The 13,486-nt window shown below is 45.0% G+C and overlaps 1 protein-coding gene across 1 annotated transcript in view; it reads right to left on the minus strand.

Annotated features, from left to right (window-relative positions):
* The window catches only part of Slc22a23 (solute carrier family 22 member 23), a 194,802-nt gene that overhangs the window by 3,951 nt on the left and 177,365 nt on the right, over positions 1–13,486 (minus strand). The window contains exons 7-9 of the mRNA XM_042680305.1: positions 11,510–11,742; positions 9,643–9,675; positions 8,484–8,607 (exon numbers count right to left, since the gene is read on the minus strand). Coding sequence (XP_042536239.1) covers positions 8,484–8,607; positions 9,643–9,675; positions 11,510–11,742 — 390 coding nt within the window. The remainder of the gene's footprint in view (positions 1–8,483; positions 8,608–9,642; positions 9,676–11,509; positions 11,743–13,486) is intronic.

Consider the following 13,486-nt stretch of genomic DNA (forward strand, 5'->3'; position numbering starts at 1 on the left):
GACCAAAGTTGCAAGACCATATATCTACAGAAAGACCCATGGATACAACTAGGAGTTCAGAAACAAAGTGGCTCCCCACCTCCCCTCCTTGGTGCTTGGGATGACTCTCAGTACTACTTGAAACATTAAACAACTGCCACTCAAGTTATGCACTCAGCCACAGACAACCTTTTACACTGATTTTTGACAAAGGCAAACTCAGTAGGGGAAAGAGTAGTTTTTTTCAATCAGCAGTGTTAGCACAAGGCGTTCACATGCAAAGGATGAAGCTGCACCTGTCCTTTACACTTCACGTCACATACAAAAATGAACTCAAGATGGATTTAAGAACCTGAGTGAAAGCTCAAACACTTCCAGAAAAACATCAAAAATCCTTGTGACTTAAATTTAATCAGGCATATCAGGCAGGATTTAATAAAAAATTAAAAATTTCGGGCTGGGAAGGTGGCTCAGTGGTAGAGCGCTTGCCTTGCATGCTTGAGGCCCTGGGTTCCATTCCTCAGCACCACATAAGCAAAAAGAAAAAAGCCGGAAGTGGCGCTGTGGCTCAAGTGGTAGAGCGCTAGCCTTGAGCTGAAGAGCTGAGGGATAGCGCCCAGGCCCAGAGTTCAGGCCCCACGACCGGACCAAAAAAAGAAAAAAAAATTAAAAATTTCTACCCTTCTATTTTTCTCATGGAAAGCAGGAAATGTTTCTTCTCCCTACTTTCTCCTGTTTTACTGAAAATAAACCATCGATGAGACTCCTGTTTATGAGTCATTCTGAAATGCTTTTCTGAGTGGAACTCTCCAGGACCCCCGCATTTCTGTGCAAACTGGGAAACAGAGGGAAACCTCTCATCCATCCTCCAGTGACAGAAATTGTCCTGCCTGAGTCAGAGTTTAGTCTTGCAAGGGCTCCACGGTAATGGCTGTTGATGAAACCATAAAGATCAAAAGATTCACTACTCTCCTAATTTACAGACAGAATGGCTCCTAGGTCAGGCCCCTCTCCCACAGCCCTCTCCTCCTCTATGGACACTTTGTATTTATTCTAGAAAGGAAATTGTCAGTAAGCCTTCTGAATCTTGAATCATTTTACAAAGTCTGGCAGAGATTTCTTCAGGATGTGTACAAGCATCATCACAATACAGCCCTGGCCTATTGGAGCATATTTGGAGCCACCATCCTTGATCTTTTTCCTCCTGAACACTTAACTATTGTAATCTCCAATAGTCATTGTGAATCTTACAGTAAATGCTGCAAGCACTAAAGAAACGGGTGCAAAGTAACCAACTGATCACCTAGTATGTACCAAGAATTAAAATGAGGAAAAAAGGATTGGGAGTAAAGAAAGGCACTTCATATCCTCACATGCTCTTGGCTTACCTTTAAAAAATATAAAAAGATACATGCGTCAGAAAAGGAAAAGACAGGCCGTGGTCTCAGAAAAATGTTTGCAAAGCATGTATCTGGTAAAGGACGTATTCAGACTTATACAGAAGTATGTAAAGAACTCAAACAGAAGACTACACAATTAAAAAAATGGGCAAAAGATCTTTGTCCAAAGGAACTATATGAAGTATAAATATCCAGTAAGACACAAGAAGATATATAACACCATTAATGAGAAATGCAAATCAAAACCACAAGATAACACTGCACACATGCTAGGAAACTCAAACAATAAAATATTGGTGAGAATGTGGGGAAACTAGGATTCATAGAGTTTTCATATACCCGTGCTGCTAGTAGGACTCTAAATACTGCAGCTACCTTGAACAATTTTTTATTGAAGGATAATTTGGGAAAAAAGCTAATTAACCCAACAGTCTGGGTGTTGGTAACATATGATTGTGGTCTCAGCTAAGAGGGAAATGTAGGTAGGAGGATTATGGTCTGAGGCTGGACCTGGGCCAAAATTTGAGACCATACTTGAAATATAACTAAAGGGCTGAGGGTATGACTCAGATGGTGATCGAACACTGTCTAGAAAAGCACAAGGCCTTGAGTTCAAACCCTAAGATGGCTTAGTGGTAGAGTGCTTGCCTTGCATGCATGAAGCCCTGGGTTTGATTCCTCAGTACCACATAAACGAAGAAGCTGGAAGTAGTGATATGGCTCAAGTGGTAGAGTGCTAGCCTTGAGCAAAAAGCAGCTCAGGAACAGTGCCCAGGCCCTGAGTTTAAGCCCCAGGACTGGCAAAAAATAAAACAAACAAAAAAAAAAGTACTGAAAAAGAAAGGAAAAAAATTAAGCATCTGTATAACCAGCAATTCCATATATGAAGTAAAATATATACTCATAAAACACAAGCTAATGTTTATTGCAGCATTCTTCATAATAGCAATACTTGGAAATTATGCAAGTGTTTATCAGCTAGTGAATGGGTAAATGAAACATGGTCTATCCTAGGCAACGGAGTATAACTCAGCTAGGAATGAAGCAGTGACACATGCTACACTATGGAAACATTACGCTAAATGATTGTGTGATTCCATTTGTATATAGTGTCAAGAAGGCCAATCTATAGAGAGGGAATGCAGATTAGTGACTGTCTGGGACTGGAAGAGAGGACAGAAACTTGCTTATAGATGGTATGGGATGGGGTATTGTGGAGATGGAAATTGGACTGTGGTGATGGCAGCACACTGCTATAAAAGTACTAAGTTACTGACTAAACTTCAAATGGGTGAATTTATGGTATGTCAATGATATCTTAATAAAGCTGTTACCACCCTGCCCCCACACTGTTCCTGTTGTGGGGATTGGGCCTCCTCTTGGTACAAATGCCCATTAGTCTGGGGCAGTTGCCTGGTCACCTTGTCTTCCCTTTCCATAGCCATCATGACTGCCTAGGCCTGGGTTTTTTTCCATGGCATGGAGCAGCCTGTTCCCAGGGCTCTAGATCTTCTTCCACTTGCTTGCAAGGGGCTAGACCAGTCCTGGCTGAAGGGGATATTACTGGGTGCACTTGGTCCTGCACAGGTGCTTTGTTGGGCTCCTGGCTCTAGGTCAGCATTGTGGAGTCCAGCTGAGCAAGCTGCAGAGTGGCTTCTACCCACAGCACTGCCCAACTCACTGTGTCTAACAACTTAAGAGGCTTTCAAGAGTGGGACCTTTAGTCTTCGTCTTCGGTCTCTACCATTAACCTCAGTGCCTGAGATCTGACTGGCATGCAGGCATTATCCAACAATCCCCACTTCCCAGATTCCCACCTTTTGCCTTGCATGGGGGGGCAGTGAAGTACAATAATAATGAGATACCCTTTCATGACCAGGTTACCACAAACTGAGCAGATGCTTGCTGGCTGAGCAGATCAACCCTACACTGTTAAACTGTTGAGCAGATCAACCCTACACTGTTATACTGTTGAAGTTTCCATGACAAGGAATGAAGTGGTCCCTGGCCAATAGCTCACAAAGCATCGAGTCTTCAATGTAACAGTGCGTGAGGAACATGATCTGCCAATAACCATGACCCTGGAAGCAGGTTCCCCTGACTGAGCCTGGGATGCCCTGAGCAGGGAACCCAGATAAGCTGTCCCGAGACCCCTCACCCACCGGCACTGGAGATAACAGGCGTGTTACCACAAGCTGTGATGGTTTGGGGTTGTTTGTTATGCAGAAATAGATAACTATGACCCTCATATCTGACCCTTAGTGAGGCCACATGTGAAGATCCTTAGTATTAGAATGCCCTTCACCAAGTGAAAAGCTGAAAGAGCTGCAGGAAGAGCCACACCTGCTGCTGCTGGTCCATCACGGGATGCAAATAAGAAAGAACAGCATATACTTATTCTAGTGCCTCCTAGATACCCACTCTCATCTCAGGAAGAGGGCCTCAGGTCACCCTTTGAAACACTCCACATTGTTCCATCAATATCTACTCACAGGCCCATCTTCCTTTCTCACTCAGACTTTGAGGGCAAGGGCTATTTTCTAGAACATCAATGGCCCACACGATTTGTATTTTATAAATGTTGGATGCCTGTGGATCACACTGGCTTCCTACGTAGGAAGGTGAGCTCACCCAGACATACAGGATGGTTAAATATAGAGGGATACTTCAAAGAGCAGAGAGGCCAAGTCCATCTGTAGATGAACAATGAAAATACCTAAAATAGCCACGTAGTGCTTCTGATAAATTGGGCCCCTTTGGGAAACTGCAGGGAGTTGCAGAGATACATAAGATGCCAGGGATAATGGAAGTCTCTGATTGGGGCCTTTTAGCCAGTAAGGCATCAGGTTCTCTGAACCTCTCTGGCCCTCCTGGCACTAAGTGTGGATGTACCCTCCCTTGCATGGCTACTGTACAGGCAGCAGGTGCAACATCCTAGGATTGCACTCAGCCCCAGGATAGACTCCCTAGCATAATGCAATGTGAACAATACTAAGTTAATAGGTTAATAAACCATGTTGAATGAAATGAAGTATGATTTGTGGCTTAAAGTACATGTATCTATATGTGTGTATGTGATATGTAATATATGTTCACATGTAATACTTGATAATAATAAAGGTTCTTTTGTTGTTATTTGAGTGTATTACTTGAAAAAAGTTTGCTGTAAACAGTACCATGTGATGCAGCAACCTCATCCATCTTGCATTGACTGCATTTCCCGATTGTATCAGGAGGCCATGTAAGCAGTTGGCCTAGACAGGCTTGTTTGTACAAGCGCGCCCAAGGATGTTCACACAGTAACGAATAGGATAGGACAGATTTCTCCCAACATGTCCTGTCAAGCAATGCTCAACTACGTACATGTGTTTTTTTCCTATGAGAGCACTTTTTGTTTGGTTTTAATCACATCAGAGATTCCTTGAAATAATTCAGTGCTATTAGGAACAATTTTGGCAGAAGTCGATGTGCCATTCTTGGCTTTGTGTTTTTCTTTTGAAATCTCTAATAGGACCTTCACGAGCTTGTTTGAAGATGTTCATTTCCCTCCAAAATGTAGACCTTTTGTTCTAGGCATTTCTGCTATTCTCCAGCCAGTCACTAGAGGGAAGCATACGCCCATATTTACATACTAGAGCCCCTCATAGTAGATGAAAGAACTGCTAGTTCTGCCTCCTTGTGTATTGTAAGCAAAAAAACACCCCACTGGGAAACTAGTAGTAACCTCAACCTAATTGTAGAGGTAGAACAATGTTATACAGCAGACTTATTGGAAGCAGCAAGTGAATGAAGAGTTCTAGAATCTCCAGATTGTTTTAAACACTGGGATATCAGTATCTTGCATTTCTTTCATTTTTCACTTCCTCTTTTATATCTCTGAGTTTTTCTTCAATACATTTTGTGAAGTCAAGAATACACATATATCTTTACAGAAATAAATTTCCTTTTGTGTCCATGAAAGACGGGTTCTAGGACCTCCTGGAAACTAAAATCCATAGATACTCAAGTCTCTTACATAAAATAGTATGGTGTTTGAATAGGACTTATCCATATCTTCTTGTACATTGCTAAATGCTTTTTAATACCTGACACGATGTAAGTGCTGCACATATATATACATTTGTACATTATATATATATGGTAGTCAGTACTGAGGCTGAACCCAGGGCCCTGTGTGTTCTAAGTATACACTATACCATTTATCTACACCCAGTTGCCATGTTTTCTACAAATACTTCCCATCCTTGGCTGGTTGAACTGTAGATGCAGAGAGCCTCCCTTCTTCCTACTCTATTCTTCATCATCATGGAGCAGAATAAGTGGGATCAGGCTCCTTTAAGCAAAGAAACAAGCTGTCTAATGACTTGCCCAAGGCCATACAGGGATTGGGCTTCTAGGTTCATACACAGCTCAAGACTGACAGCTGCCTTGGCCACTTCCTGAGCACCACCCTTCACTCTCATCCTACCCAGTCTCCTTGTCTAGGTACAAATTTTTAAGGAAATTAAACACATTCCCAAAGCCACACTACACAAACGATGCATGGTAGAACAAGGGGAGTTTTTTGTTAAGAAAGTGAGAGTGGGTCTTACTTTCTGAATTTACACATAGGGCTAACACTATCTTGTATTCCTTCTGTTTTTTACTTCTTGAATCTTTCTGTATGAAGTTGGGGGGCTGGTGGGAACTCAGAAGTCTAAGCAAGACTTGGACTCTATTGAAAGGACCACTTCTGTTGGATTCTTTTAGAAAGGAAGGGATTCGAACTAGGTGAAGGGACAGGTTAAGCTGCTGTATGTCTAAGGTGTTTCACAATGGCTGGCAGAAAACAAGCTCCTGACTGGTCTCCCTGCCAGGCTTATTCAGAAGGAAGAATAAGACAGATGACTGGGAATCGAATTACTTTTCTTAAACACATAATACCTTGGTACTTTCTTACTTGGCCTGTATGATAAAAATCCAAGAGAATGAATGAAAATGAGGTCATGTGAAAATTCAGTTGTCAGCATGACCTGTGGAAACATGGAAAGGAAGCTAGTCCTGGAAACCTGTCTGCCAGCTTCTCCAGTACTCCCTAGTACCTGAGGGACTAAAGGAATTATTCTCTACACTTCCTGCTGGGAAATGAGAACTTCCGCTTGTCTTCATGGGGTGTCAGCATGCTGACCTCAGGGTTTCAGCTCACAGCTGTCCACACTTTTTTTTTGGCAGTGCTGGGATTTTAACTGAGGGCTTCTGCTTGGTAGGCAGCTTTAGTTGCTTTTCTGGTAAGGTCCTGCTTTTCTTTTTTTTCTTTTTGGTCTGGCTGGCCTGACCTACTATACTTACTCCTGCCACATAGGCTAGAATGACAGACACAATCCATCAGCTTTTTTTTTTCTGTTGTTGTGTTGAGATGGGGGTCTCTTGATCTATACTAACCGAGTAGCTGGGATTACAGGTATGAGCCACCTCATGCAGCCTCACACCCACAATTTTTTTAAAGCATGAATATTAGAAATGCTAATGGTATTCCTATTAAAAGCTCCGTGGGAGCCATAAACCAACATGAACTGCTCAGGAAGTAACAAAGAACAAGGATAGGTGGAATATCTCTTATTCAAAATGCTTGGGACAAGAAGTGTTTGGATTTTTTTTCAAGCTTTGGAATATTTGCAGATTATCTTGGGTGTAGTACCCAAGTCTAAACATGAAATTTATCAGGCTTTTTTTTTTCTGCTTATGTGGTGCTGAGGAATCGAACCCAGGGCCTCATGCACGCAAGGCGGCAAGCACTCTAACCTCTGAGCCACCTTCCCAGCCCTAAACATGAAATTTATTTATGTATCATATTTACCTTGTACGCATAGCCTGAAGGTAATTTTATATACTATTTTAAACAATTTGTTCATGAAGTAAATTTCCCAGTGTGAAATTTTCCACTGTTGTGCCATTTCAGAAAAAAAAAAAAAGGACTTGGTAGCACTTGGGACTTCAGATTAGGAATGTTTAAGCAGTATTAGGAAAATGATATGCCCGAGGCTGAAAGATGCTCTTTTCAGTAACAAAACTAAAAGGCAGTACCAGGAAGGATTCAACTTTACTTTATGAATTAAAATACAAGTTAATAACACTTGTCAGGAAAGTATGAGGGAAGGAGAGCAGGGGTTGTCTTATCTACTGACTTGATGCCAGTAGGGTAAGGTGAGGAGGAGGAGGAGGAGGTAATAGGGAGGGGGACAGATAAACGGAGAAAGGCTGAGCAAATGCTGTTATATATTCAGTGTACATACGTGAAAATGGAACAAGGTAAATGAGGGGTGGGTGGGGTTGGGAGAAGTGGGCAAAATGATGAAAGAGGTGACATTAATCAAGATGCATTATACTCACAAACTGACATAGTGCATTGAAGCTCCTTTATATAACTACTTACAGATAAAAAAAGGTAATTTTATTATAACTTGCTGGGCTTCCCCTTTCTCAGGTCTTCCTTTGGATTACTGATAGCAGCCTCTCAGGCCAGTAAAAACTGGATCCTCTCTACTTCCCTTTTTACCTTTTTTTCAGTTTGTTACTTTTTATTTATTTTTTATTTTTTTAAACATTTTTTTTTATTGTAAAGATACTATACAGAGGTTACAGTTACATGAGTAAGGTAATGAGTACACTTCCTATTGAACATTGTTACCCCCTCCATAGTTTGTTACTTTTTAGACAAGATCTTGACACATAAGCCAGGTTTGGCCTCAAATTATGTTCCTCATGCCTTAACCTCCTGAGTAGCTAGGATCATAGATGTGTGTCACCATGCCTAGCTTCCTGTTTTAGTTGGAAAGAGCTATATGTTATTGGTGTTGCTTAGAAAAGCTAACAGCAGTAACTGACTTCAGCTCATGTATGGGCAAACATGAGCTCCTGCCTTTCCCCTCTTTCAGCTATTGCCATGTTTGCTGCTCCTTGATTCCCTGGTGGGATCTGATCCTGGGTGTACCTGGCCATTGGCAGCAGATACACCTAGCACACCACTATACCCTGGTCCAGAAGTTGGGGTGGGGTACAGTTGATATTGACTGGGCCTAAGCTTCTGTGCTGAGAAGGAAAGTCTTGTGGCTCCCCATTACCTACCTTATCACTGTGGGGGTGATCTCTGCACAGAAGAACACGCTGAGGCTGCCCACTGCGTGGGATGCAAACATGCCCACGATAGAAAATGCAATGGAGAACTTGTCCTTGACGCTGTCACTCATCCCTGGAGGAGGATCGGAAGTAGGCAGTGAGAGGGGAGAGCAGGAAGACAGCAAAAGCCAGCCAGGGAGCAGGGAAGGGGGGGAAGGAAGTCTGAGGCCATCCCAGGGGCTCCCCTCCTTCCCGACTGTGGTATGCAGCTCTGTCAGGGACATGCAGCACCTTCAGATTTAAGAGCCCCAAGTCCTCTTGGCAGAAGACTCGAGCTCCTCTGAGCCCTTGTGCAGCGATCATGCTAAGCTCCCAGTAGCCTGTTGCAGTTCTCAGGTAGGAGCAGGCTGGAATCTTCCTCCTGCCCTGGGCTTCAGGAGCCTTGGCTGACAGATGGACTTCAGCCTCAGGGTGACTGCCCAATCCAGGGGCAGTGTTGATTTAGGGGAACAAAAGCACAGGTGACCCATACAGAAGAATTCATGGCCTGGAGGGAAAGGGCTCAGCCAATCCCAGTGACTGTCAATGGTAGCAGAGCCTGTCTTGGGCAGGGTGGCATGGAGCAGAGCACGCTGGCATGCAGTCGGGTCACACAACCAGGCTACTTCTCCTCAGAACTTCATGGAAGGCATGTGCTCCCTGAGGCCCAGCAGCATGATCTTGCCATGGGCCAGACAGGCATGACAGCAGCATGAGGGGCAAGGCAGTGGCTCTGCTGTCCCTATCGGTGAGCAGCAAGCTTGCACGAGGCCTGAGGGGACAGCCAAGCCCCAACACTCCCACGGCTTTCTGACCCCACTCAGGTGCCATCCACGAGACAAACCACTGGGGCTGTGCTGACTGTGGTGCCAAGGGATGGGGAGGGCATGCACGCCAAGCTGCACGAAACTGGGGACACATGAGTCGCTTGGTTTAGTAGCAAGAGGGCTAGAGAATACAAATGTATGCTTATAGTGTCCAACCTACGGCCAACTTCAGCTGCAACTCTTGGAGGACAAGCAGGGAGAAGAAAGAGAGGAAATGGAAACCAGTCTGTGAGTCTTGTGAAAACTCCCTCATGGATGCAATCAAAGATGAGGCCGAATTGGCACAAGGGTTTGGGACTCACCTGAGTCTGGATGCTGGCTGTATTTTCCGATCACTGGTCATGCCCACACACACAAGGGTATGAAAATGGGAAGAGGGGGAGAAGGCAGGTTAGGTTTGGGGCTATTGCTGTGGCTCCCACGTGACTTGTTTCTAAGAGAACTCCCTTTCTGTCTGGGTTGGCGCCAGCTGCCTGGGCAGTGGAATTCACACTGGATTAAACAAAGATGTTTTTGTTAGGGAGAGTGGGCTAGCGTTCCACTAGCCTCAGCCTGGGGAGATAATGCAGCTTTGCAGAAGAGAGCCTCAAGCAGATCCAAAGGCCAGGTTTCCTTGCATATGAAGTTATTCAAGGGCCTGTGCCAAGGGACACCAGGCACTATGTAGACCTGTCAGACTACATTTCTGCCTGCTCCAAACCCTGCTCTTCACAGCTACTTGCCCTGTGCCCAGGGTGCCTGTGGCATTCCTGCTCAGAGCCAAAAAGACCATCCGTGACACCCTAGGGGTTGAGCACCATGCCATGTGTGTCCCAACTGGCGAGCCAAACAGAAGCTCTATGGAAGGGAAGCTAGGGCTGTGCCCACCAGGAGGACTGGTATGGGCAGACATGTCACTTTTCCATTTCCATTACTATTCACAGCTCCAAGTTAGTATCCCATCAATGCATAAGAATGTGCCCGAGTTAGAAAATTCATCCCTGAGCTGGAAACTAGCTATTTTATAATCAGTCTGCACAAAAGCTGCTCTAAGATAAAAAAGGGATAATCTTGTGTCTGATTCCAACACACAAGATTAGCTCTTGTAGAGGACCTGAGTGCTTCATGGCAGTGTCCAGACCCTGTCCCAGGAGGGCTATGCCTGGGTGTGATGAGGTGGCCTAGCAGTCCGGTGCATTCCTGTCATGCTCTGGGCTGGAAAGGGAGACCCTGTGGTGGTGTCTTCACATACTGAGGTGGGAATTTGTGAGGAGCTGTATGAAGCTTCCTGGAGTGGGGGTGGGGGATGGCTAGATTGATTCTCTAGTTTGCCTTAGATTATCTTACACATTAACTAAGAAATTATTTGGTTTAAAGAGAGGCTGGTAAATTTGGGAACATCTACAAGAAAAAGTAATGTCTTGGTATGAGGGAGGGTGTCAAAACAGATTTATTTTCCATTAATGACACAGGAAAAAAAACAAATCCTTTTGTTCTTCTTTGTCATGTGATGAGTCACCCAGAAATAGCCTGCCCATTAGCAAAGTCACACCCACCAGGACGCTAAGGGCCTGGCAGGCTGGGGAGGCCCAGTGCAGCTGGACGGCTCTGCATTGGGGCCACTGAGCTGAGGGAAGGAGAGGAGGGGAGGCCCAGCAGCCTCAGAGGCAGAGAACAGAGATGCTCTAATTAAAGCTCTGTCCTTCCACAGCAGTGTCTTCAAGCTGTTGATTTTGGAATGACCACTCAGGTCACAGAAGATTTTCTTCAAGTCTCATTCAACTCTTCTGCTATAGTTTGGATCTTGAATGTTCCCTAAAGGCCTATGTGTTGAAGGCTCATGGCAATACTGGGAGATGGCAGAACTTTTAGGAGGTGGGCCTAGTAGGAGTAAATCAGGTTACTATGAATGTGGTCTCAGGGGGAGATGGGGGTCCTAGCCCTTCCTCTTCCTCTCTTTTGCTTGGAACAGCTTTCTCTGCCATGAGTTTCTCTATGCTCTGCTTGCACAGGCTCTGAGGCAATGGGACAATAATTCATAGACAGAAACCATCATAACTGTGAGCTAAAATAAACCTTTCCTCCCCTCAAGTTGATCATCTCAAGGAATAGAAACCTGATGCACATCTTCCAAGTATTCCAGCTCACTTCCCCAGCACATCCCCTCGTCCCTTCCTTTGGTCTACTCACGGTTGAGGAGCCCGAGCTGCAGGAGCGAGGCCAGGGCAGTGAGGATCATGAAGAGCAGTAGCCCTCCCCTGCGCCCAAGGAACCTGACCACCACGCACATGGCCAGGCAGGAGGCCAGCGCGATGCTGGCCATGGTGTAGTAGTCGGCATAGAAGTTCTCTAGGAGTGGTACCTTCACCTCGTGGCCCATCATGCTCCTTGCAAAGCAGTGGTGAATGCCGTACCCTGTCAGCCTGTAGGAAATACACATGGAGAAGGTGGTGGGCAGTGTGTTCAGGCTACAGGGTGTCACCAGGAGACACAAGTAATTCAGTATGTGAGAGGAAAACATACAATACACACAATCTGTGACAGAGACTTCAAAGAAATTTGTGTGATGCCAGTGCCAGTGGCTCAAGTGTAATCCTAGCTACTCAGGAGGCTAAGATCTGAAGATGACGATTTTTTTTTTTTTGTTGTCGGTGGTGGTTGTGGGGCTTGAACTCTGGGCTTGGGCGCTGGCCCTGGGCTCTTCACCTCAAGGTGAGTGCTCTACTACTTGAGCCACAGCGCCACTTCTGGTTTTCAGGTAGTTAAATGGAGATAAGAGTCTCACAGACTTTCTTGCCTGGTCTGGCTTTGAACTGTCCTCAGATCTCAGCCTCCTGAGTGGCTAGGATTAGAAGCCTGCGCCTCTGAGGACTATGGTTTGAAGCCAGCCTAGGCAGACAAATCTGAGGGACTCTTACCTAATTAACCAACAGAAAGTCAGAACTGGAGGTGTGGCTCCAGTGACAGGAGTGCCAACTGTGATGAAAATGCTGAGTGAGAGTACAAGGCCCTGTGCATGAGGCTTTTTGCTCTAACACATTCTTTATGGATGTGAAATAAGTGCTTTCTGTGCTATCAACTCTAATCCTACTGTAAGAACTATGGTCATTCCCACTTTGCAGGGGCCAAATAGGCATAGGCTGAGTCTCAGATGGCCAGTGACCATCTCCAAGTCACATTGCCTTGCTGGGTCTCTGCCTCCTCTGGGGCACTCAGGGTTCTGGAAATGTGGGGACCTACCCACTCCACCCAACCCTGCTGCTACTTAGCCAAGGCTGTAGGAGAAGCCAGTCAGAACTCAGGCCAGGCCAAGGGAATATACCTCATTTTCAGAAATTCTGGATTTCTCCTTGCTTCCCTCCCACCGTACCCTAGGTCTAGCTCTTTGCCCCTAAAGTGAGAACATGAACCACTGTGAAACATTCACCCTAACTGGACCATGTCCACGCTGCCACACAGGAAGGAAAAGTGAAGGGTCCGTTAGGATGTGGTGTGTAAAATGCCAAACCCACTCTTTATGTCAGCTCTCAGCATCCATCCCAGAGCTAAAAACTCCCTGCTTTCTCTCCCAACCACAGGGGAATCAGTGCTTTTCATCAGACCTTGAGGATGCATCAAGGTCAACTGCAGCAGACCCTGCCCCCATTGCACAGTGAATGCGTTTCCACTCACAGATGGCCAAGCCCCTGTGAGCCATTTTATAAGTTTAGCAATTGATTTGATTTGATTCCTCTGTTAGTCTCCTGGGATCCCAGACGAATTTCTTTTCTGGCCTGCTGAGATCACAGTGCAGTCTTTTGCCTTTTGGTTCTGGTAGAAATGGAAGTCCTCTAACTGTAACAGGTAATTTTAAAATAATAAAACCAGAGAGATTGATTCCTGCACCCCACAAGGATCATTAAAATAGAAATTTGCTTCTTGTCTATGTCAAATTTTGTGTCTCCCCTCCCCCTTCTCCCCCACCTCCCGCTGGAGAAGTAACAGGGTGCCAGTGGCTTGTTTGTAATCCTAGGTATTTGGGAAGTTGAGATGAAGAAGATGGTAGTTCAAAGCCAGCTTGTGCAAAAGTGCACTTGACTCCATCTCAATTGAAAAAGCTGGGCGTTGTGGCATTTGCCTTTTATCCCAGCCATAATGGAAAGTATAAAGTAAGAGAATCATATTCGA

This window comes from Dipodomys spectabilis, unplaced genomic scaffold (genome assembly GCF_019054845.1).
Source record: "Dipodomys spectabilis isolate Male_0828 unplaced genomic scaffold, ASM1905484v1 ptg000059l, whole genome shotgun sequence".
NCBI classification, from domain to species: domain Eukaryota; kingdom Metazoa; phylum Chordata; class Mammalia; order Rodentia; family Heteromyidae; genus Dipodomys; species Dipodomys spectabilis.